This window comes from Dermacentor albipictus, chromosome 1 (assembly GCF_038994185.2).
Source record: "Dermacentor albipictus isolate Rhodes 1998 colony chromosome 1, USDA_Dalb.pri_finalv2, whole genome shotgun sequence".
Classification (NCBI taxonomy): Eukaryota; Metazoa; Arthropoda; class Arachnida; order Ixodida; family Ixodidae; genus Dermacentor; species Dermacentor albipictus.
Genome location: NC_091821.1, coordinates 196,465,775 through 196,492,352, shown reverse-complemented (window position 1 = coordinate 196,492,352; position 26,578 = coordinate 196,465,775). Strand labels below are relative to the sequence as shown.

The 26,578-nt window shown below is 45.3% G+C and overlaps 1 protein-coding gene across 1 annotated transcript in view; it reads left to right on the top strand.

Annotated features, from left to right (window-relative positions):
* Window positions 1–26,238, top strand: part of Sf3b3 (splicing factor 3b subunit 3) — a 94,316-nt gene extending 68,078 nt beyond the window's left edge. The window contains exons 17-26 of the mRNA XM_065433508.1: window positions 257–411; window positions 492–666; window positions 729–902; window positions 12,924–13,244; window positions 16,625–16,837; window positions 16,917–17,015; window positions 18,334–18,477; window positions 25,759–25,863; window positions 25,951–26,046; window positions 26,111–26,238. Coding sequence (XP_065289580.1) covers window positions 257–411; window positions 492–666; window positions 729–902; window positions 12,924–13,244; window positions 16,625–16,837; window positions 16,917–17,015; window positions 18,334–18,477; window positions 25,759–25,863; window positions 25,951–26,046; window positions 26,111–26,155 — 1,527 coding nt within the window. The 3' untranslated portion in view covers window positions 26,156–26,238. The remainder of the gene's footprint in view (window positions 1–256; window positions 412–491; window positions 667–728; window positions 903–12,923; window positions 13,245–16,624; window positions 16,838–16,916; window positions 17,016–18,333; window positions 18,478–25,758; window positions 25,864–25,950; window positions 26,047–26,110) is intronic.
* Window positions 26,239–26,578: the final 340 nt, after the last annotated feature.

The window sequence follows — 26,578 nt, the reverse complement described above, 5'->3', positions numbered from 1 at the left end:
AGATTCTGACAGCAGTTTTTTTTTTTTTTTTTTTAAGAAAAAGCTATATATAAGCTATATATAACTGGTGCATAAGACGCGCCGACAAAAATTAAAAAAAAAAAGAAGGAAGGACTTATACACACAGAAAATGTAGTAGATATATGGCACGAAACAAAAACCAAGTCTCTTAGGAGCTAAAGAAAGTTCATGCAAAATCAACCACAATGAATATCTATGTTAAGCAGTAGCATTTCAATGTTTTGTATATTTCCAGGCTCTAGCAATGTCAAGTCGCTCATGGTTAAGTTACTACTACCAGAATCGATTTCACTTGACCCCACTGTCATATGAGACCTTAGAGTTTGCATCTGGGTTTTCATCTGAGCAGTGCCCTGAAGGTATTGTGGCAATTTCAACAAATACACTCAGGTATTTATTGTTAGTTCCATTGATGTACTCTCAGAAAATTTCTTTGGTATTTGCTGCAAGACATTTTTCTCTCTCTATAGGATTCTAGCCCTGGAAAAGCTTGGGGCTGTTTTCAACCAGGTGTCAACTGCTTTGGAATACACACCTCGCAAATTTGTTGTGAACAGTGACAGTGGCCATTTGATCATCGTTGAAACAGACCATAATGCTTACACAGAAAAGATGAAGCAGCAGCGTAAACAGCAGATGGCAGAGGTAAGATTGAAGTTGTATATAGCCGAGATGCAAGACTACAAACATATTCTTCATTCCTTCAGGAAATGGTGGAAGCAGCTGGTGAAGGAGAGCAGGAACTTGCTGCAGAGATGGCTGCTGCTTTCTTGAGCGAAGTACTTCCTGAGGCAGTGTTCGGTTCACCAAAGGCTGGCTCCGGCATGTGGGCATCAGTAATCAGAGTCCTGAACCCTGCTGACAGCCAAACACTTTGCAAGGTAATGGCACTCGCTCACAGATAACTAGACATGGAAGCTTGGGTTTATCTAAATGGCAGAGCTGCATTTGTGGCTTTGAAACTGCTATTTAGCAGCAGCAGGCACATTAAAGACTGCATTGTTTTGTTCAATGAGTGGGCCTCTGCAAATGTTGCCTTGCATCGATATACAGTCGCCAACCAACTTTTCAGACAGGCCTGATAATTCTGAGCCTTTTGCGGCATCACCACGTACCCCATAGAGCGAATGTATAAGGGCATTTGAAATTTCAAATGCTGAAACCCTTTGCCATCCGATTTTTCAGAGTTTTGCCATGACCACAGCTCAGAAAGGGCATTAATTGAAGCCACCACAGCTGCCACTTTGATTATTTTCCAGCCTCGAACCAGTACTCTTCCACGCGGATTCGCTGCAGCCGTAGCCACCTCGGTTACTATGGCCATTTGTGTTTCACCACATGGTGCTTGGTCTGTGGTCGTATAGCCGTTTTGTACTGTCATGCACTTGCAGCTAGGCCTACAGCTACAGGGGTGTGCATATTTCTCATAAAGTGCTCGGAAAAAGATTTTGTGCTTACCGCTGCACTATTCTTGCTCAAATTTTGCAGAAAGATTGTGCTTTGAACTCTACGTTGTTTAATTATTACTTGCCGATTACTTGCGATTACGATTACTTGCCTGCTTTTTACGACAAGAATGAGAAACTGCTTTCGTCTATGCGAAAAGTGATGTCTGCAAAGACAGCCCTAGTGTACATTTGCGTTGCCACGTGCCGGCAGCATCAAAAAGGATCTTGTGTGAAGTGGCTGATTTGAAGATACTGTTTCGTCTAATTATTTTTCTTTTATGATCTCAACATTACCTCGCTTGCTTTGCTGCAAAACAGGCAGAATAAAGCATTTCTAATTCAGATAAACTTCTTTTATGGCGCATTCACACCGAAGGCGGGGCGGGCAAAGCGGGCAAGCGGAAAGCGGCGAAAACCTCCTCGCCGAGCGGGCAAAGCAGGCGGAAAACGCGGCGGGCAGCCCGATCGCTCTCGGACCGATTTTTTCCGCCCCGCCGGAGCTTCCCGCTTTCCCGCAGCCAACCAGGGCTCGAGGAGACAAGCCGACTCAAAAGGCATCCACCGAGACAGCTGAATTTTGCGCTGCACTTTTGATCGACACCTTGTTGCGCGATGTTATGTGACAAGAGACACGACGTACTCAAGGACACTGAATACAAGCATCAAAGCACTGGCATGACCAATTCGCTCTCGTTCTTGCAAGGCGGGGCGGACCCACCAGCGGTGTTGGCGGGCGGTCTTCGAGCTTTCTGCTGCTCGTCTTGAAAAGCTCCTGAAGTGGCGGCGAGTAGAATGCCAACTATTTCGTCTTCTTCGTCCGAGCTGCTTCACAAGTGGTTAGCAAGCGCGAGCGGTTGTCCAGACGACGGTGGTGCGGTGACGACGCTCACGCGCGCGCGTTGAGGACGGGCGACTGGTGCCAAGAGATGGCGACACGTGTGCCACGAAAACGCCGGATGCTCCGCCCTCGCTGCCACGCAGGCCGCCAGGCAAGCCGTCCGGTCTGTCTGAACAGGCGCGCGCGCTCACCGCCTCGCCGCGTTGAAAATCCGCTTGGCCGCTTAGCCGCTCCGCTTTCGGTGTGAATGTGCCCTTATCCACAAATATTTGCTGCAATGGCTTTTATGTTGACTGCTTTCGCCGTGCTGCTGTAGATGGCAATGTGTTTTGTAGTTCAGTGTTAACGAGGCAACAGATGCGTTCTTTCAGTGTGGCTTGACCTTTGGCAAGCTTTTGTAATGCCATTGTTTTCCTCAAACGAGAAAGTAGCCGCTGTCTCGTGATTACTGCAAGTCAGGTTCGTTTAGCGCCACGAAGACTAACTTCAGGAGGAGGTTTCACCGGCAGCCTCCCTCCAGACTGTGCATCCTGCTGTGGAAGAAGAGGCTTCACGAAAGTGCCACCTTGCAGAGTATGCAAAGAAGGGACAAGGGGAAAGCTCACGAAAGTTTAGCGAATGCTATTGATGGAGCTTTTATTTCAAATGCCATGATGTCTACTCAGCACACTGCTTTAGTATCCATGGTGCATTACACAACTGTAAGCAGAGTGCTAAAGAAGGGGTATCGGCCCTACAGGCTAAGAGCGCTTCAGTAGCTTTCCAACCAAGATAAGACCGATTGGCTAGACTTTTGTCAGGCAGAGAAAGACGGGATACACATTGATCTGGGGGCACCTCAATGTCATGCTGTTTAGTTACGAGGCAGATTTTCACATGGCTGGCAACGTCAACAACTCGAACACCAAGTACTGGCCGAAGACTGACCCAAACTTTTTCACCACCCGTCCAGTAAAGTCGAAGGGACTAGCTGTTTGATACAGCATCTGGCAGGAAGGTGTTGTCAAGCCTTTCTTTATTGACGACACTGTCACAGCTGTGTCATATGAAAATATGCGGGAGACAGCATTTCTTCATGAGCTCGAGAAAAACCACATGCAAAAAGATCTGTGCATATTTCAACACAACAGCGTGCCAGCTCACTCTGCCGAGAACATGCGTCAATGGCTCAATGATGCCTTTCCTGGCAGGTCGATGGGTCGAGGTTCGCCCAACATGTCGTGGCCAACATGGCGTTCACTTAATCTCACTTCGTGTGGCTTCTTTGTGTGGACTTTATAAAAGGCCAAGTGTACACCCGAGCAGCAGTTGGTAGCACTGAAGAACTGAAAGACTGCATTGAACCAGCATTCACCTTAATTACTGACAGCATGCATGCATCCGTGTTCAGCCGCTACAAAGCACGGCTAAAGATGTGCATTGATGCAGGCAGAGGGCATTAGGAACCTCTGTCATTGAAGTGCCACCAAGTTTCTGCTTTTCCACCGTTGACCAACAAGAACGGTTCTCATCAAGACCAACAACATGAAACGTGACGCTTTGTACGAGTTGTGCAACCACAACCCGACCCGTAACCTTTTATAAAAAATATAGTTGCACCACAAAAGCCTCGCACATGTTATTTATTTGTGGGATGACTAACCGCCATATCCAGAAATGCATCTTAACTTGTAGCCCATGCTTGACTTGATCTAAATGACGCCTAGCATGAACGTGCCCAGGATGCCAATTGCGTTTCCTTCGGCGCATTGACGACAGGCGTCATTTAAATCAAGTCAAGTCAAGCATGAGCTTCAAGTTAAGACACGTTTCTGAATGTGGGGGTAAATCATAATAGAAAACTATATAACAGTATACAGACGCTACTGACAGAAAAAGAAATAATTAAGCTACACATCATCTCTGTTTTGCAACAAGCAGACAATACGAAAGCCATTGCAGCAAATATTTGCACACAAAGGAAGCTTATTTGGATTAGAAATGCGTTATTTGGTCCGTTTTGCTGCAAAGCAAGCGAGGTCATGCTGAGATCATAACAGAAAAATAAGCAGATGAAATGGCGTCTTCCAATTGGCCGCTTGACGTTGCTTGATATCGTGCTGCTGCCGACAGGTGGCGACTTAAGTCTGCGCTAGGGCCATCCTTGCGGATGACATTTTTCGCATAGACAAAAGCAGTTTCTCATTCTTGTCCTAAAAAACGGGCAAGTAATCATGCCAAGTGTTATACCAAACAGTATAGACACCAAAATAAGATTTTTCTTAGACATTTGAATAAGAACAGTGCAGCAGTAAGCGTACTATCATTTTCCCGTACACTTTAAGTGAAATATGTATGTCCCTGTAGTAAGCTGTAGAGCTACTAGACAGCTAGGCCTAGCAGCTTCGTTGTTTGCTGCCAAGCTTCCTGCTAGTTGATGCCGAATTTTTCATTGAAAAGATTTTCCACTGTCAGCACTGGCGCTGACACCTCCTTTGTCGTCCTTGTCGATGGCTTTGAAGCGCACAAAAATTCCAAGTGTCTAAGCATTGCATATAATGCCAGCTTTCTAAAGTCAGCTTTGCTGCAATACAGCAGCTTACACAATCAAGCATACACAAAGTATTGGGGAGAAATACTAAGAGTGGAAAGGGGCCACTGCGACGGGATGTAGTATGTGCTCCTTAATTACACACGCGTGTACTCACCATCTCCCATACTATGAGCACCGAGAAGCTTAATAAATGTACTGGTAGGCCTTTAGAGTGGACGTGACTGTGGCAATTTGAGCCCTTGAGAGCCATAAAAGGCATCCATTTGTATGATTCAATCGTTCATTATTGGGTCTGTTTTGGTATATTCAGTATTCGATCACCCCTATACAAGGGCAAGCACACTCGTTGCATTGCTGTATCGTTGGCTCTTTCTGCAGCCAAAAGCAATCGTCATAGGTCAGACAAATGTGCAATGTGGTTGACTGTCATGAGCTTATCATAAGCATTGCGGTGGTATATGGGTGGACAGCTGACTGCCAGTGCAAGTGCCCACTTATGGCACGTTCACACTGAGGAATCCGGCGTCTACAGCGAATGGAATTCTCCTGCCGCATCGGGTCGTTCACACTGCTTGTGCACCGCGCCGCCGGAACGAAATACAGCGCCATCTGCCCCATAAAGTGCTAACCTCTAAGCGAGCGCGAGATATCCCGGATGTTCGGGATCCCGGATCGGCGCGGAAGGGGCTATTCCAGCAGATCTCTCCGCCACCGAACTGGGTTCCGGCGAACTGAGCGCCGCTCCAGACGCCAAATGTCTCAGTGTGAACGTGCCATTAGCACTAGTTTGCATGGCTGCTTATAGGATGGAATCGCCACGGGGGAAATAGAAAAAACTTTGTGTTGTCATAAAGCTCTCAACCTCGAGTGCTTGCATCTTGTTGATGCATGTGACTACTGCACACCAGGTCATAGATCTGCCATAAGTTTTAGGATTTCACCTCACGATGATGCTTGCCAGACTATATTCGATGTTGTGTTGGAGAAGTGCAAGACATTAACAAATGCATTAATGAGCTCGCTGTCTGATACAGTACAACAAAGCTACTTTATCTTTTTACATTTTTTTAACAGTCTTACTTTTTGCACTTTTATTATCCCTTTATTTCTGAGAAAATAACTGGCAGCTTTACTGTTGCAAAAGAAAGTTAAATTCTGGGGTTTTACATGCCAAAACCACAGTATGATTATGAGGCATGCAGTAGTGGGAGACTCCAGATTAATTTTGACCACCTGGGGTTCTTTAGTGTGCCCCCGCAAAAGAAAGTAAGCTGCCATGGGAGGGATCTAGTTGCAGTGAATTGCAATCATTTGTCAGGCACTCCCAACATGTTCAAGGCTGCTCGTAAGAAACGTTTTAACTTCTGCATGTGCTTAACTCTGCCTTTTGAAAATTTGTCTTTATTATATATCTTACATCATTATCATATTTAAAAACAAATTGCAGCAAAGCATTGTATATACAGTATATTGAAGTGGTCTGCGCTGGACGCATGAAAGAAGACGAAGGAAGGTGCTAGGGGAGAAGTGAGAAGGAAGAAGTTGGAATAAAATGGCGGACGACACCCGTCTCACTTAGATGATGTCATTTCTGTTGCCGTTCTAGCAAGGAACGCTACATTTTGGCGCAGTCGACAGTTTTCGAAGACCAGCGATGCGGGTGACGTTTTTCGTCGACCAGGCGTCATCAGAGTCTGTTGTGTTCACCCGATACCAAGTGCACGGTGAGCCAGCGACGGACCTTCCTCTTGAAGTTAGTTCTACCGCGCTGATCAACGTGGTACTGCAACAAGCTGCAATCAGCCGCCAAGCCCTCGTGCAAACAGGATCGGTGACAGTGAATCTACAACTGCAGACACTGAGCGAACTCGTTCTGGAACCCATACGACGTGGCACCCTCAAAGAGGAAACGCCTGCCGGGAAGGTGAGCCTAGACTTGAGTGTTATGGAACTGCAAAGGAACATTATACAACAGATCGAAATAATGAGAACTTTCGTCCAAGCGCTTAGTCGAGAGCAGTCAGCACGAAGTATTGTTGAACCAGATGTTTTTGAAGGAAAATCGCAAAATGCACACTACTGGCTGTGTTTTTTCGAGTACGCCTGTGACAAGAATCTGTGGCACTCCGACGACACAAAGATTTTGCATATGCGCCGCTATTTGGGCGGTATAGCCAGAAAATGGTATGACGTGCAACTCATGGATTATGGAACAACATGTTGGGAACTGTGGAAAAGCAACTTTTTAGGGGCTTTCGAAGGCAACGCAGTAGAAAGATGGGATGCGGCACTGCGGTTCAGTTATACAGGTGGCTCTCTGCTTGAGTACTGTCTTGAGAAGCGTCGCCTGTTGTATTCTGCAGAACCGAAGCTGTTGTCTTCTGCTGTTGTAGCTTTGATAACGCAAGGGTTGTGTATCGAGATCCGTTGTCATGTCCAGCTCAAAGGTCCAAGAACGTTTGATGACCTTCTGAACTTTCTACAGACCTCAGTGCCAAGAATTACATCGAGAAGACAGCCAGATGGTAGAACAGAGCAACTTGATTCCAATCTAGAGTCGTTGCCGTCAACTGAATGTGAACACAGCTTCATAAACAAATCTCTGGGAAGCGTAAATCATGACTGTGAGGATGGTGAAGAACCAATTACCGCAGTTCACGGCAACCTACTTCCACATAATCTGTCTACCGTGCATCACAAGCCCCAGAAAAAGAGCTTCAGTGAGACAGTATATTTGGTGTCGTCAAGCTTATTGTACGCCCCCATTAAGGTAGATGGCATTGAAGTGAAGGCTCTCGTTGACAGTGGAGCTTCGGTGTCTATTATCAACAAGACTCGAGTGGATGCCAGTCGTCTGCACGCTGGTAGAACATTGCGTGTCCAAGCCTACGATGGGTCAGTGACCATGCATAGCGAATGGGTAACCCTGGCTATTGAATTTCAAGGAAATGCTATTACCAGTGACGTATTGGCCATTCCCAATGTCACCTACGATTTTCTTTTGTCCCGTCCAGACATGAAAAAACTTAAGATGAACCTCTATTGGGATGACAAGGTAATGGCCGAAGACACGATAAGAACAGAAGACCCTGGTGAAGAACCTAGTGTATCAAGGCTAATTTTTCACCACGAAGACATCAAGACTAAGTACCCAGAGCTTATATGCATAGGAAGCTACCCTCCAGCAATGAAATCCCATGTCGTTCCTTTCGAGCTCGCAGATAAAACAGTGGTTCGTAGAACCCCCTATAACATGTCCAGAGATAAAAAGGTGTGGCTGAAAAAGGAGTTGCAAGAAATGTTAGACGCAGGTATCATCCGGCCTTCTGTATCCCCATTTGCTTCTCCTATCACTATTGCACCTAAAGAAGACGGGACATTCCGCCTCTGCACAGACTACCGGGCTCTCAATCGTCAAACTGAATTGATACCTTATCCAATGCCGAGAATCGGCATTGACGAAACCAATCATCATTGACGAAACCGGTGGTTGCCATTGGTTTTCACGAATAGATCTCTGCAAGGGCTTTTGGCAGATTCCACTAAGTGAAGAAACGAAGAAGTACACCGCGTATAGCTGTAGTACCTCACGACGTAGTGTTTGGTTTGATCAGCTTGTTTGGATGGCTTCTGGTATAGAACTGCACCGGTAGCATAATGTGATGCGTCCGTGTTCAGCACGAAAGGCAAGGAAAAATCCGGTATTCGCAAGATGGGGTCCGACGATATTAGTTTTACAAGCTCACGATAGACAGCTTCGCACTTCTCGTCCCAATGAAAAGGCACGTCTTTCTGAGTTAAACGTGTGAGGCACCTTGTTCTCAGTGCGTAGTATATACAGTATATTACAAATTTTCAACGTTTCATTGAGTTGACTATATGTATTAAGAACCTCAAATCTAAAAAATATTTCAGGTAAGCACTTGAAAAAAAGAATGTTTCAAAGCGATGTATACGGAAGACACTGGCACTTGGCGTTATAGAAACTCGCTTGCTAATAATCTTTACTGGCAAACACAAGAGTACTTGCCACATGACAACATACTCATGATGCCAGCAGCCATCACAACAGCACTATTTTCATCACACATTGTACGTGATGACCAATCTTGTGGCACATGTCAAATCAGAAGCATGTTAATATCTCTGCAGTATGTTTTAGAGATGGTTATTATTATTTTTTTTAATGTTCGTGATTCTTAGGTGTAGCCTTGGCATGTACGATTGTAGGCATGTGGCTTGAAGGGGTCAGTGGAGAGAACGAAACTCAAGGGCACTGTCTTTAGGAAAGTAGCCATCTTGATGTACTTAGCTTAAACTAAACATTATTGGTTCAGCTCTTTTTCATAGATGAGACAGTCGAACCCGGCTATATCGAACTCGAAAAAAAAAAAGACGCCTATCAGTTTGATATAGAGCATAATTCCATATAAGCCAGCTAAATAATTGGATGTCATAGAAGCACATACCATTTATAAGATCACTTTATTGATGAAATTAGCTTAGTATCGCATGGAATAGTCCTGTATTTTCTTCTGCTTGGGCAATTTTGCTGCCTGCGATGCACGCACTTCCCCACATTGTCTAAGGAGTCTGAGCAGCTGGGGCCGCAACCCTCCGTATTCGCACAGAAGCACCGGTCTAGTGCGAGTGCACCAATCACTTCGGAGCATGTGAGCAAAGGACCGTCGTTGCTTTCCTCATTGTGCCCACTTTCATTTGTGCCTTGTACAATGTCGGCAATGTAGTCTTCGTTTTCGAGCTCTCCCGTGCTCGCGGCACCATCATCTGCACTCACAAACTCATCCACCGTTGATTCGTCAACAGCTTCCAGCAACAGCTTCATCACATTCATCAGAATTGACAGTCATTGCCAAGCACGCGGAAACCGGCACATCTGAAGCAATTTCGGATGAACCACTTGTACACAGCGGTGCGTATGCGTCGGGCGCCACGGGCACTGAGTCGCGAGTTTGTCCGCTTTAGCCCTAATCTCCCCCTTATTCTTCAAGATCGTGCTGAGAGTGCTCCTTGGAATCTTGAACGATGCAGGGACATCCGACTTCTCACTGCGTTCGACTGGAGTTAAGATTTCGAGCGTCACAATGAAAGGCGAATTCTGCCGCTTCATCACGGCAACACTGCGGGAGGAGGCCCACAAGGCGCAAACACAATGAACCAGAAAAGCAGCAAGACAACTCGCACTTTCGCCATCTTGCACGACGAGCGCACAAGAGCCTCTGATTGGCTGTCTGAGCAAGCGCTGCGGGCAGGCCAGGATCATTTTTTGCAGGGGGGTGTCCACGGCTTATCTGAGGCAGCGCGGTCACGGTAGGGAGGGCGGTTGGATGGAGCTGCGCCGCCGGGTTTCCCCGCTACCATGAGGGAAAGCCAATTTCTGGGGGCATTTTTCCGCCTCTTGACGTTGGATATATCGGAAGTTGCTGTAATTTTTTTTCGATGTAAGCGCAATTTTTGCTATATATACTCGTAACTATACCATGTCCAGAAATTGTTCTACATATAGGATAATTCGATGTAAACGAGTTCGATATACCATATAATGCGGAATATAGGTCGACCCCCTTATATTGAAGCAAAGTCAACAAAAAAAATTATAAGGCACAAAACTTCGTTTTATTTAGTGGTGCCGCCAGACTCGTCACCTGCTCATTCGTTTGAGCTGTCTGAACTCTCGTCCGAAGACGACTGCTTTTCACTGGCTGCGTCCCACAACATGTCATCCTCGGCGCCGTCCAAAGAGTTGCTAATGCAACATTTCTTGAATGCCCGCACCACCATATCGTCGGGCAGCGAGTGCCAAGCCTGCGACACCCATGTGGCCACAGTGGCAAGAGGCGGCCTGCGCAGCCGGCCGGTTGGGGTCGTCGGGTTGTCGCCGGCCATCCACTGATTATATTGTTCACGGACACGGTCTTTAACCCTTTCGCTGTCACGGACATACTGGTATGCATTGCGCTTCCCCCCCACAGTGTCACTGACGTACCGGTACGTTCTCTATCGTGCTTCCAGAAGAGGGTTATAGCACCGAAAAAACACAACACACAGCAAGCGAAACGGGACAGGCCTTCACGCCTGTCCAGTCTCGCTTGCTGTGTGTTGTGTTTTTTCAGTGCTATAACCCTCTTCTGGAAACATGCACCAACTAGCCCCCCAACAAGTATTATTCTCTATCGTGCGTTCAAAATTTCGCGCCTGAGCGGAAAGCTGGCGCTTCTGGATTGGCCACGTCATCTGTTGACTCTTTCTACAAGTTCGTATATTCGCTCCGACCTGTGTCAGTCCATGTATTGAAGAGTACGGTGCGACTGCCACTCCCACTTTCTCTTTGTTGAGTGGCGCGGTGGCTCGGCGCTCGCTGGATCATGCATTGCGCGCGTTTGGTTATGGGTTCAAGGGTTGTTCTGCAATCTCCGCTGGTTTGAAGGTTTTTATTTTTCTTCTGTTGGCGTGCCTGCTACGGCGCGTCAAGTTGAGGCGCACGTGCCGTTGCCTCTCCAAAAAGGGTGACTCGATTGCTGCTTTCGCTCTCTCGCTGCACCCTCGCTTCCGACTTGCAGCAGTAAACGTAAAGCCCTTCGAACTTTGTTTAGCCTTTTTCCATCTCCCTCTGTCTTCTTGATCACGCAACGTCCCATTTCTCTCTGTTGTGCAGGCGACTGAAAGCGCATCCTCCCTGCGCGTGGTTACTTTCGGATGGCTCGGCGCGCGGGACCTTCGTCTGCTCATTGGAGCGGTGGCTGAATTCCGATTCAGAATACGAGCTGAGTCGGATTCGAACTCGGACAGAGTCGCGTGCGAGGAACAGGGTTCCGCATCGTCAGATTCGGATGTTGAACGGATTTTATAGTCAGGCTGATGATGATGATGAAGTTTACTAACAACAGCTACAGAACACTGAAATGTGCATATTGCATTGACTAAGTTATTTGTATACCAATCATAATCAAAAATGAATTGCTATGTTCATTCCCTGTTATGCTCGTTCCCTGAAACCAAGCCGACACTGGGGGTGCATCACGGCCAGAAAGGTCTGACAGCGAAAGGGTTAAAGGGCTTGTTGAGCACGACGTCCAGTGGCTGAAGTGTTGACGTCATGCCTCCCGGAATGACGGCGAGTTCCGTCCTACCGTCGCGGAGTGCCTGCTTCACACCTGCGGTCAAATGCCCGCAAAAGGCATCCAATACGAGCGTGCTCGGACACCGCAGGAGTGCGCCGAGTCGCCGATTCCAGACGATCTCAATCCTGTTGAGCACGAGGGCCTCGTCCATATAGCCCTTTTCATTCACACGAACGACAACATCCCGCGGGAAAGCCTCTTTTGGCAGCGTCTTCCTCTTGAATGTTATGTATGAAGGCAGCTTTCTGCCGTCTGCAGTACACGCTAGCATCACCGTGAAGTGCGAATGCTCGTTCCCTGTAGAAAGAAGCTTGACTTCTTTTGCGCTGCGTTCGCACACGCCATGTCGAACCACACCGGCATTTCATCAGTGTTGTCGATCTGTCCCAACATGTAGCCATGCTGCTGCCGGAGTTGGATAACATAGCGCTGGAATTCGACCAGCTTGTCCTCGTATGCCTCTGGCAGCTTCTGGCAGATTGATGTGCGCCATCGAAGTGCGAATCCCTTGCGTCGCATGAAGCGACGAACCCAATAAATGGAGCCCTTGAATTGTTCCTTGGGCAGTCCGGATTTTTGGGCCGCGTCGGTCAACAAGGAGGCGATAACGATGCGGATGCTGAAAGGTCTGCGCTCCTACAGGTTGCCAGACGACTATTCACGTTGTGCCAAGGGCCGGTATATAAGTCGAGGGGTGAACTTTTAGGAATATTTTTTGGGAAAAACCTCGACCTATATTCCCCACTATACGGTAGTTGGGTTTTACTGTATATGGTTCATGTAAGAATGCATGTAAGGCACTCTTTCAGCAATTTTTTGCTAGCCCATGAGGCTCTCCAGATGTGTGTTCTATGAAGGTACATTGCTTAAATTACACTTTCAGTTGTGTCAGTTTACATTGACATACGCGCTTGTATAACATATCATTTGCCTGCCCTCAGGTAGCCTTGGAGCAGAATGAGGCAGCACTGAGTGTGGCACTGGTCAAGTTTGCATCTCAACCAGATGAGCAATATGTAGTAGTGGGCGCTGCCCGGGAGCTGTCCTTACAGCCTTGGCATGCACGTAGTGGTGGCCTGCTGCTCACATATCGGCTGAGCCATGCTGGTGAGACACGCTTGGAGCTCGTGCATGCCACATCGGTGGAGGAAGCGCCGACAGCCCTGTGCCCTTTCCAGGGCCGCCTGTTGGCTGGGGTGGGGAAGTGCCTACGCTTATATGACTTGGGACGCAAGAAACTGCTCCGAAAGTGTGAAAACAAGGTAAGTACCTATTCAGTCATTGGTCACAGGTTGTGTATCTGTATTCCGTATTGAGTAAGGTCCACTGGCAAGGTGACTGGTGTAAGTACAATGTTTATAATTTTAACCATGCTTACTAATATTACATAATTACATAATTACATAATAAAAAAGGGGTTCTGTGTAGGCTCTATGTACTTGCCCTTTCAAGTTCTTCATAAGTCTGTTTTCACACCACCGTAGGTTTGCTTTACTTTATGGTGTCTGCAGGGCCAAATTTGGGAAATCAGAATTGGGTGTCCCTAACGATCCTGTCCTGTAAGTGCACTGGAAGGCTTTTCAGTTTGCCATAGGTTCCCTCAGAAGTGCACTTACCAGTGTCAGTGCTGTTGCCAAGGCTGGTACAAACTCTGAGACATTTTTCAAGCAGTTCTGAGTGTTCCCGTTTGCTCACAGGAAACCGCTGTGCAAATTTAAAGCTGTATGTGGACAAAAGTATAACAGTGACCATTTGCAGAAAGCTGTTCATAAACCGTGAAGCCTGCTAACAGGAAAAGCAAGAAATGATAATAAAATTCAAGTTTTGTAAATGGTGACACATTTATATGTTACTTTCAGCCATGCAAATTGAGCATCTACTTAATGAGAAGGAAGATAGCCAACTACATGATTCTCAGCAGTTATGAGTAAGGACTGCATCCCTGTGTTGAGGTTCAGGTATCTGATGGAAAAAGAAATTAATGCATAGATGTAATGGCCTTATTATTGCCTTTGATTCACAATTGAAGGGAGTTTGTGAGAGTCTTGTGTACTGTGGCAAGCATTTTAGCGGTGTGACATGTACTGTAGACGAGATGGCCTGTGCATCCAGCCTATCTTCAATGTTGCTACTTTTGCTGCTGCAAGCTCAGCCTTTTCATGGAGAAATTAACAAGTTTATTTTTAGCAGTCTTACATCCAGGTATATTGCTATAATTATTGGGAGGGGGGTTAGAAAAAAAATAGAAACAGCTACAGTTACGCTGGCCCTTGTAAGGGTGATCCCTGCACTATGATACGCCATTGCTTTATGCTTGCATTGCGTCTGTGTGGCTGTATTCATAGTTAGCATTTTAATCGCTTATATGTGTTGTGGAAAGCCGTTAATGTTATGTGTAGAAGCGTGCGAATATCAAACTTTTCGAATATGAATCGAATACGAATACTTAGCTTCGAATATCGAATCGAATAATAATATGCACATGCATTTATTATGAAGTTGGGTTAATTTGTTATGATGGAATATTGCAGTCTGCATTGTCAATGTTAAAAAAACTAGACTAGTAAGCCGTTATGTTAAAACATTGTGTATTTGGGTCATGTTATCTTGGAAAATTTAATAATACCCACTAAATCTCCTCGCCAGCCTATGCCTTATTATACTGCATCAAATGCCCGTAAACTCGGAGGCATTTGACCCTGTACCAGTCGTCACTCATCGCACTTCTTGCCAAGCAGTATGCTCAGAATTGAGAATGGCGCTGCAAAAAAAAAAGGAAGAAAAAAATGTTTGCATTCACTTCGCCCTCTCCCTGCTGCAAAGCGTATGGGCTGGCAGCTGGGCGTGACCTCCAAGATCGAATTGGCATCGGTGCAATCTCGGAGGCCATGAGCCAGCCGATCCGGCCGACCCAGCCAACCCGATTCAGCGTGGAGAAGTTCACTTGCTTCCTCGATCACTCAGTGGAACGCTGTTTTGTTGCTCGACCGCAACAAGCCAAGTAGAAAGCGGACGCGAAAGACCATCACAATAGAGCAGAAGGCAGCTGTCTAAAGGCTGTCGTGTCAGCTGAGAAGTTGCATGTTGCGCTCACCGAAGATCCCTTTTGTTGTTCTATTCAAATTTCATTGCATGCCTAGCCGTGTAGCAGTCCCGCAGGCCATCTTCCTATTTCCCTATTTACAGTTGGGCACCCAATTGGGCATATATTGTAGTAAATGGCGTTACAGTCGCCGACCGTTTATTCGGACCTCACTGGGACTGCGGAAATGTCCAAATAAACCGGTGTGCGAAGAAGCAGATTAAGAAAAAAAAATGAAATCCTTTATATCCACGCACTTATTCGGGCTCGGCAGTAGGCTTGAAGAAATCGTTGTTCCGTTTACACGCTATCAGATAAGCCTGAATCTCGAAGAGGGTCGTACGGTCACTATAGGTTGCTGAAAGCACAGTCACTGCTTGTACACGCTCCGCATACGACGGCAGCGCGTAGCACATGGTGCGTCATCTTTCGACTCGGAGTCGTCGTCTGGCAATGCAGCAGAAACCTGATGAATGATCTCGCCGTCGTCGAGTTCTGCGCATATCAGTACAGCAGTGTCAGCACCTGTGAAACTGTCAAATGAGACGGTGTCCGGAATCGCAATGCAACCACTGCGCAGGTCTCGGCAGAACCTTTTCCGCGTCAGTAGGGAGCACATCGGGAGCACATCGGGTGCCGGGAGGCGGGTGCCTCCCGGCACCCGCTTGCCGGCATTCCCCAGCGCAGTCTGCGCGGGTACTGTCGGTGCCATTAGACACTTGACGCGATGTTTCCATATGCCGTGTTGGATCATCGGAACCTCGACACAGCGCACAAAGCAAACACCACCATGCCGACACCAGTTGCAAAAATGAAAAACGTGGCCTACTCGCAACACTGTGCACGAAGAAACAAATCAGCTGCTGGATTGGCTTGACATGGCTTACTAAGCTGTAACCGAAACTGCTGTAGAGCCACTCTATCAAACCAGGCAGAAACGATGATGATGAGCGGGCATTTGCAGTAGCGCCACTTCGTGGAGCAGCAAGGAGGCTCCGTTCAAAACAAAAAAGGCGTCCAGCAAGTCGAACCATGCACCGGTCAGAGTCCATGCATGGTGCTCTTGATCAAGTTGGCTCAAGGAGTGTCAGAAAGATCAGACGAGGTTGCAAGGTGTCCGAACTTTCGGCAGTTGTTATACATTATGGTCTATGAGGAGAATGGTGGTGCCTCGAAGCAGGCCGAATAATCGAGCATGTCCGAACTTTTGGAGTCCGGAAAATCAGTCAGTGACTGTAATAAATATATCGAAGTAATGGATATATTCAACTTCGTTATAGTGAAGTTAGAGCATAACGAAGTCATTTCCATGTCGGATGTGACTTTGCAACAATGAGGTTCGGTTGTATGTGCAATTTGTTTGTTTCTGACTGTGTTCACGTTCAACTCCTACACTAATTGATAGCACTTTTGCCTTCAAATTCGGTATTCATTTTGTGTGATTCTAGCAAATGGAAGTTAATTAGAATTCTACTATGGTCAGGCTCCTGCGGCATAACAATGAATGTGTGCAGGCGTGCTCTGTGATTTTACTGTACTCCATTGTACCTTTCATTTCAGTACATCCCCAGTGCCATAGTAACAATACAGAGCATGGGCAATCGTGTGGTGGTGGGAGATGTCCAAGAGAGCTTCTTCTTTCTTCGCTACAAACGCCAAGAAAATCAGTTGGTCATCTTTGCGGATGACGCGGTACCTCGTTGGATCACTGCATCGTGCATGCTTGACTACGACACAGTTGCTGGTGCTGACAAGTTTGGGAATGTTTCCATTGTAAGTTGCTCCACCTTGCTGTTTTTGAAACAAACGGTTTGAGAATAAACCTTACAGTGACAGTATTTGTATCCCCTAGATACGTCTGCCAAACAGTATAAGTGATGAAGTTGATGAAGATCCAACAGGAATCAAATCACTTTGGGACCGTGGCTGGCTAGGAGGCTCATCTCAAAAGGTATGGTGTACATGACATTCGCTAGTGCTCTCTGCTCTGCATCAGTGGTAGGCAGTATTAATGCTCTTAAAAAGCTCTAATTCGCTAACATGACTTCCAACAGAGTTGTGTTGAAGGTACTCCATGGGCTGTTTACGTAACAGCTTTTTTTAGCTAATACACGAAAAGCTATATTTAAAAAAGGAGCCTTTGAGGTGCTATGGTGTTTGGTTACAGTTGTCTTGCATTTTTATCGCATTTGAAAACATATTTTCAGTAATTTACAGCTAGCTAAATCTTTCCTAGTTATTTTTTCTGTTTCAATGTTATGGTGCAAAACTAAAGAAAGTAAAGGTACAGTGCCATCTTGTTAATTATAAACCCCACATAATTAGAACTTCCAGTTTATTCGAACTGATACTGTGGTCCTTTCAAAATTATGTACAGCGCTCGCGGAATGAAACGCGTCAATTTAGGGCTAAGTAATGTCCATAGTTTCGTTTCCACCGGCTGCAGTTCGTGTCACATCAACGTAATTTTGGCGCGTACACTTATATCGGAGTCCTCGTCACCTTCAGGGACCAAATTCCTTGCGGCATGACATGGTGCTCTCGCGTACTTTGCACGTATGCGGGGTTCTACTAAATGCTCCGTGTCACGTTTTATTCCGTGAGCACTTTACACTTCAATGTAAAAATGGCTGGTAATATGAATGCGCAAGCATTTGCAATTACTAAGTCAAATATACTCTGCTGCCGACCATGCTCTCAGCAGTGTGACAACTCGCTTGGCAGCGCTTCTGACACCATAGTGTGGCCACGTGCCAGCTGCTGCTCCTGTCCGTTGTTGCAAATACCTTATTTTGGCACATATAATCCACACCGATTTTCTTTTTTCCATTTAGTTTATTTAGTTTTGCCTTGAGGTGCTGGCTTTACAGCAGCAAAAATATTGCCTGGAAATGCGTTGTTCCTGTACATTTTAAACATTTTTATACCTGCTTTATACATTTATTTTATTGCATCTGATGAGGAAGTCTCTTGTAAACAAAGTAAACTAGACATTTTGTAAATGCGATGTCTGTAGCAGAATTTAGAGCCATTTTCTAAGTGTGGAACACGCTGAACAAAGCAAAGAAATGCACTGCAGAACACCAGGTGCTGGGGAGCGCTGCACAGGTGGAAGCGATGGGGTTAAAGAACTTTTATTAGCCTTTCATTTAAGAGAAATTCATTAACTGAAGTTTATCAAGAAAAGCGTTATCAACATTTGGAAGCTGTTTTTGGAAGCATGGCATGAAATTACATGAATTCAGGTTTGTTTTTCTTTCTTGTTTCAGGCTGAGGTCATATCCAACTTCCATATTGGGGAAACTGTATTGTCACTTCAGAAAGCAACATTGATCCCCGGTGGCTCAGAATCGCTTGTGTATGTAACACTGTCAGGCACCATTGGAGTTCTTGTGCCATTCACAGCACATGAGGTAAAGTGTAATCTACATATTATGAGTACACCTGGCCATAGGATTTCAGTTGCCTCAATGTTAGGTACATTTAGGCTAACAATTTGCTGGAACAGATGCAGTTGATGACCGATAATTCGAACTCCACAGGGAACGTAAACAAATCTAAACTATCGAATGTCAGGAAAAAAAAACCTGAATGGATCATAAAAAAGATAACGTTATTTACGTTTTAAGGCCACTGTGCACGGAATAAGTGGTCAATGCATTGCTGCACGCACTTCGCTTATGTGCAACAAAGTCTGCCTATATTTCTGCCAGTGTTTAGTTTTGCTGTACGCCGATGCAAGGAATGTAAAGGCTTGATTCAGAACAACATGTGGAAGGCTCTGGAGTGCACGGCATATCATCATCCGAGTCACAGTCGCTGTTTAACGGTGGAAGAACTTGCTCAGTTATTCATCATCGTTCAGTTCCACATGACGAAACCACCCTGTTGACGTCTGCAATGTCTTCAAATCTAACAGTGGCAGAAATCAGCACACCACAGCCTAGCAGGTCATCAATGATGTCCGCATTTGAGCTCGTTGTGGTAGGCGGCAGTTCAGCCTCTTCAGTTGCGAAGTCGGGCTCATTTGGACTGTGAGGCCACCATTAGTGCCATTTCACTTGGCCTATCTATAACTTTACGAGAAAGACTTCTTGAAGCAGCAGAGTGCTGTCTGGAATGCAAACTAAACAAGCACAGCATGGCAGAATGCTACCCGCAAGGCAAACTCAACAAACGGAATGGCGATAGCGGGCTATACGCGGGTGTGCTGGAAAAGGATGTGATGATCGCAATGCTGATGCGACCTCACAATTCAAGCAAAGCCTCCAAGATTGGCAGTTGCAGTAAATCTCAGAGGCGCAGAGCAGCGACCGAGGTAAGGCCTCAGAGATTACCATCTAGTTTGCAATGTCTGAGGCCGTACTTGATGTCTCGCTTGGGGTTGCCATAGGAGATAATGGTGGCAGAGTTGACGTACGCTACAGCCACGAACAGAGTCTGGATAATCGAACATAGAACTGGCCGCTGTCTGAAATATTGGTAGTAAGTCTATGGGGACATAGGCATTGCTGCGAAGCTGTCCAAATTACCGAGCATGTCTGGATTATCGGTTGATGACTGTATACCCTACGGTAGTCTACATAAGGGTATAAATGAAACAAGGTGTCATCAAGAATCTTGTGGATCTGTCCCTAGGCGCTAAGTGTGCCACCAAGTGTCATAATTTCACTATTATTTATAATGATCCGTAGTGCTGTCCAGAACTCGAGAGTTACACCAGAGTTGTAATATGAACTTATGCAGGCCATGTCATAAGCATGCAAACAAAACTGTTCAGCTACGTCATCCATGCACAACAAAACACGCCATAACTGTGTGGTTCTCTGCGCTCTTATTGTGCGTTCACATAGTAGTTAAGCCTCGATATAACAAACTTCAATATAATGAAATTCCTGATATAGTGAAGTAATTAACTTTTATAATTTCTTGTCCATAGAACATTGTGTATTTTGAACCTCAGTATAACAAAGTGTGTTTATACGTGATTTCAAAATAACAAAACTTCTATAGCCCGTTAGTAGCTGCACATGGCTGTCAGGGCTGAGAGCATGTGCAGACCGCATGCCATGTCTTGAAGGTAATCTGCAGCTGCTGCATTGGGTGGCTGGGCGGCAATGGCCATGGCTTCATGTGCGTTGTCTTCTCCTCCTCTTTAGTACTGGAGTTCATGTAATCTGAAGTTTCGGAGGCACATTGAAGCAAGAGGCAGATGAAGCATTCACTCTCCTCTGCCTGCACTCTTCATGAGTGCGTCGTCCCAGAGTGGGTGACACTATCTGCCACGGTGGCGGAGTAGATGTGAAGACTTCGCAGGCTTCACTTCGTACCACCAATGTAATACATAATATTGTCCACACTGCACAACTTTGGTTACTGGCTCTCAAATTCCACAAAATGAATTTTTTTCTCATTGAGATGAATTTTTTCCGATTGCCAGATAATCCGAAAAAGTTTACAGCCCCTTCTGTGTAAAAAAATTTGTTGTCGACTGTACTTATTTGCATAAAACGTAAAATATCAATATTATGAAATTTAATTTCAATGAAGTAAGGTGATGATTTTACTGACTGTTACATTGAGGTTTAACTGTATTACCAGACCTGCTACCGATGCACCTGTGGAGTTCATGCATTTGCTGCCGCTAATTTTGCTGCTGCAGTTTTTTGTAGTTTTGTTTTCTGGTTCAAAAGGCAACCTGACTTCCCTGTCTTACCCAGGGGGGGCATGGTGTATAGAGCTATCTTACTTCTTTTTAGAGCAAATTCAATTAAAAGACACTGTCTTATTCAGCTTTCTGAGCTTATTACAAGAATTAAATTATTTTTATAGAGTAAATAATTATAGAGATAATTAAAAGTCCATTACCATTGTTTGTGGAGACAATAGGCAAAATATATTTGGTAGAAAGCAATAGTAATGCATGAGTGGACAGAATGTTTAAGAAGTGAAGTGCTGCAGCTGTTTTCAAATCCAACAATGGGCAATTTAGCAGTGCATTGAAGTTCAGTGTTTACAGTATGGCTACTAGGGAACAAAAGCAAATTAAAAAATTTGAGGGGGGGGGGAGGAATCTGCTTGCAGCACTTCAGCTTTATTCATTTAGCTTCATATAGCAAAAATATATATATATATGTATATAACAGCTGTAGCTGTCCTATATCTTGAGATATTGTTCTCACAGATAAGTAGGCATCGCGAAAAGTTTTTGAGAATATTGAGGAAAACACAAAACTCGATTTACTCGGGAATGTATTAAACTATTTATATGTTACCTGTTCTAACAAGCTAGTATGCCCCTAGCACATGCCCTGGTGCAGTGTGAAACGTTTATTATCGCAATAAAAAAATAATTTAAGAAACACAAAAATCATGTGTTGCATGCCGATTACCGGCGCTCCGCATTTCATGTACAGCGAGATTGTTCATAAGGGACGGGGGGCACGTTTGACCACTGCTCACGCAGCAAACTCCCTGGTGACGTGGCATCACCACAGATTACACGAGATGACTATCTTTATGGCGAGATCGAAATCATGTTCATCTAAGCCCGCTGCTGCACCTCAACTTACACTTTATACGAGACAGCAGATCATTTATAGAATTGAGGCTTACGATAACGAAGTGCATCTCCACTGCTGCGGCGGCATCAGTGTAAGCAAAAAAATCTGATTTTTGCTTGATAGCTGGCGTTCAAGCAGTCTTGAAGTTTCTCTTGAGCCGCCTTCACCTTCTTCAAATCATAGGGCTGCAGTAGTTGTGCTTCTGTTGGCCAAATTTATGGTTTGTAGCAAACTGAATTTGACATTGTTTCTTGCCGAGCTTCGCATGCCGGAGCAACCTAGCAGACGACGGTGAAAATCTGCCAATTGCATGGCGTTCTTACAGTCACGTGTCTCAGTCAACGCATGAGGGCAATTTTTCCACGGTTTTTTCTTTATAGCCATTCAGCGCGCAGAGTAGCGTTGGTGCGAAAACTAAACAAGAGGAGTGGCTATTTCAAGCAAGACCGAGATGGCTGCGACTGGAAACGTAGAACGGCAACTGAGTGCCACAGAAAAAAGTTGTTTTTTGTGCGTTCATCAGTAGAAGTACAACTCGCCGACTTGATATAAAACACCATTGCAACTAAAATATTGGGCTAAGATGCATGAAAATTTCTGAGCTGATGCATCAGACACTGTAGAATCCAAAGATAATGTTTACAAAAAAGTGGGGGTTTTTTTCCCACGTTTTTCCTGGCTCTGAGACTCCTGTCCCCCCTTCAATTCCCTAGTGTTGAGCAGTGCCACACATTATGTGGAACCTCAGGAACTTAGCAATATTTCTGATTCAGCTCAGGAACAACTGCAGATGACTCGCGATGCTTGTTGATGACACTTTGTCTCTTTTATTCCCTGTGTAATTTCTACTGTAGTGTAAACCTGTTTCAGCAGATGGCTCCAGAGCTTCAACTTCTGGCCTCAGGGCCAGCCTGCCAGCTGAGTCTTTCAGAGAGAGACATCAGGCAGACAGCAACGCCTTCACTATGATGAAGCACCAACTTCCCTTGGCTGGGTAGCGTAATTGACCAAGGCAGATCCTGTCTCATGCCATGGGCATGTGTGCCCCTTGTTCTGCCTTTATGAGAGACTCTGCATTGTGGGAACAGTTGGCAATAGAGGAGGCCGAGGCAAGGCAGGCAGCCAGCTATCTGCAAAGTTGTGGAGCTAGCCAAAGAGTGCTTCACATTAAAACAATGAGGTGCATAAGGCTAGGTATTGATACCGGCTTTGGGGATTGCTGAAGAGAACAGATCAATTGAGGGGGAATGAGATAAGCATACATTCCACTTTACGGTGCCCTTGCATCTATGGTGTCAGTGCCATCCTCATTGCACAGTGCAACAAAATAACCAGAATGACTGCTCCCGGAAAACAATTTATGGAGCACAAAGGTGGAAACTTTTCTCCCTGATAGCAAAAAGAAAGTGAGTGCATAGATATGGCAAGAGGAGGTCGTGAACAGAGGCTCACACCTTTATTGGCTAATTGGGCTTACTTATGTCTCCTTATTTCTATGTGCTCTTTCATGCCCTGCTTCCCTTTGCTGCACTGCCTGAGTTTAGGATGCTTGTTGTTGCAAGCAAAGCCAACACTGCTGAGTGTAGCTAGCTTACACATGCAGCTAACCACTTTGGCACAGCCAGTTGCAGTGGGAAATAGTGCTAAGGCAAAGCTCTCGTCCAGAGGCATGTGCTGTGTTGTTGGAATGTCAGATTGCTGTAAAGTGAGAGAGATATATAAATGAGCAATAATTTCTTTTTTTCACAAGATTTTTCGTGAGGTTCTATATTGGCAGCAGTTGGACTGTGTTGAGATTAGTTCTGCAGGACCACACTTTGCCAGGTAGAGTTATTCAGAAGTGTTTTTTGTAAGGGTGTATGAATATTTGAAAATGTTTGAATATTCAGTTGGATACGAATATACAAATCAAATTGCATATATTTCTGGCTGTGTGGAAGCAAACACGGTTCTTAGCATTTGTTTCTATCTAATCTAAGAATATTGGGGCGATTTTTTGTTGAATTTTGTGATGCTAGCGAAATTTCTCCTGTAAAGCACAGTTAGCCACTAAATGCCTAAACTTTGCGGGGAAGCCAGCCTCTCAGCAGCAAGGTGCACGGTTTCTTGACGGCAAGGGTGCCCTTTTTTTTTTAACTGGCTCTTTTAAGCTTGAGCTTTTTGCTTGACAGCAAGTGCGCTGAGTGACGTCTGGCGCGGGGTCAAATGCTTCCGAGTTTACGGGCATTTGATGCGGTATGATAAGGCACAGGCTGGCGAGGACAGCTGGTGGGAATTGACCACTTGCAGAAGTACTAGAAGATGGCGCGTCGTGAGCGCCATCTCCGTGGTTGGAAAGCAAGCTACGCAGCTCAAGCAGCCTTCGGTGATGTTACGTGCCCCACCAACATGACATGCCAGCCAACTGCGTTTTCGGTTGCACAAGCTATTATTATGGAAATGGAAATAGAAATTTCTTCAGATTTTCATCTGCGAAGGTTAATGCGGAGAGAAGTTTGTGGACGGCAGCAGTGAAGCAGTTGAACCCGGATAGCACGCCGTGGCAGCCAACAGTGCATTCTAGGATCTGTGGTCCATGCAGGCAACTTCCATTCCCTTGTCATCTCCTGCCAGTTCAGCAACGCTGAGCAGAAGGCCAGCAATGTGCTGGCAGGTCTCGCTGAGGCTGCAAAATATAAAGAATGCAGTATTTCTTTGCGCTCATCACTGAGTCAATCTGAGCAAATGCGAGTACGATTGATTGCAATGTGAAAAATGGCACTAACAGATACAGCCAGTCTATGTACTAGTATCGTGTCATTTGTGAGTCTGCGCTCGTCTTCTTTTCTTCCGTACATGCGAGTTAAGTTGCGCTCTCTTCCACTATGACTTCGAACCAACTCGCCCAACTGTCTGCCTTCATATGAGTACTATTCGTGAGTGAGTGGGAGCGCACTGGCCTGCAGACGCATGCACTGCCCGTATTTAAGCTAATGTAACATATAAAATAGGTTAGCATACGCTTTGAGGCCTTAGCGCTCGCAAAAACACCCTGAATAACCTGCCGCATACATGTAGCGCATGCGAAATTTGGGATACGGTTTGGTACACTACAAGCATGCAACACAGCAGTTTGGTGAAACAGCACGAGATGAATACCAAATTTGCAAGCTAGCACGGGTACATCTACTGTTCCATGCAACAACTAAGAGTTCGGGGAATGTGACAGACACAAAGTACTCGCCCGGCCACACATTGACAGTGCACTCCGGCAATGTCGCCAATGGCTTTCAGGAACCATGCTGTAACCACGTAGATGCCCGACTTCATGGATGGCGTGCATGTAGCTCATATGAGGCCAATCCAGTGCTAGATCCGCTGTGTTTACGTTAAGTATTATGTTTTTAACTTAACCTTCTTTTAAAGCCCATCCGCGGTGTGCCTGACAAACAAATGAAGTGTTGGCATGCAGATAACCCCATGCATTCTCACTCATTATCCGGCACTCTGAGAAGTCGGTTGTACATCCTGTTTGCAAAAATGGCAAGGGAATGAAGCCCACTTCAATCATATTTAAGGCAGCTCGTATGCAACAACCAAAGAACGTCGGCGCTTTCACAAAACGTGAAAGAAGCTCTGCAAACACGTCGCCACTCGATGCCACCGTACCAAAGCAAGGCTGGAGCCCGGATGTTTTCCAACCAAGCGGCAAGGCGCAAGCTTTCTGTTTTTCGCGCTAGGTGGGCGTCTGACTTCTGCAAGTGGTCAATTGCTATATTTTCCAAGTTAACATGAGCCAATGCTTACTGGTCTAGTTTTAACATTGACAATGCAATTGTAATGTTCGAACATAACAAATTAACCCAACTTGCTAATAAATACATGTGCATGTCATTATTCAATCCTATATTTGACGCTAAGTATTCGTATTCGATTCATATTCGAAAATGTTTAGATTTGCAAACCCCTAGTCTTTTGGTAAAGTAGGCTTTGTAATGGGGATGTGTGCTGCCATTAGTACTGTAGTCATCGCAGTGATTGGTACTTTGCATATATCCCATCTTGTTCTTTTCAGCTGCTTGTTGCAGCATGAATGTCGGCAAGTTTGTGCAAAAGATTGATGTGAGTTTGTTATTATGCTTCCTTTTCTAGGACCATGATTTCTTCCAACATTTGGAGATGCACATGCGATCCGAAAACCCACCGTTGTGTGGCAGAGACCATCTTTCATTTAGATCATCCTACTTTCCAGTCAAGGTGAGAGTAATTATTAGTTATCATTAGTGTGCAAGAAACTTATAAGTTGTTCAGTAATGTGTCTCATGTGTTGGATTTCATTTTCAGAACGTTATTGATGGAGACCTATGTGAACAGTTTAACTCTCTTGATCCATCTAAGCAAAAGAGCATCGCAGAGGAGCTCGACAGGAATCCAAGCGAAGTATGATTAATATTTAAGTTTTCTCTGTTTGGCATGGGTTACATTTATCTTCCTTTTTGCATAGGTTTCCAAGAAGTTGGAAGACATTCGGACACGATATGCATTTTGAGCTGCTTCTGGTTGGAAATTCATTTGCATGGTTTGCCACAAATCTTCATACTGTAAATAAATGCACGAAAAAAACTTCTGGAATCATAGTCTCTGTGTGTTTATTATATATAGTACACCTGAAAACAAAAAGGGAAATGTTTACACTTTGTAGATTTCAGCAGAACTGATTTCCAATCTTAAACAGTAACACCAGCTGTTTTTGGTCTCTGTGTACCTTTTTAAATCTTTGCCATTACTGCACTTTTGACAACACTAGTGTCTTGTAGAAAATAGCCTATAGCCTGTGATATATTATGTTGTTGCACTTCTGGCTGGTAGGCTTGAAGCTCGTGAAGCATTTCAAAACGTTGCATTTCATGCAAGTTTTATTGCTTTGTGTAGCTTACTTTCTTTTCCCCAAGTTTAAGAAATTGCAAATTTT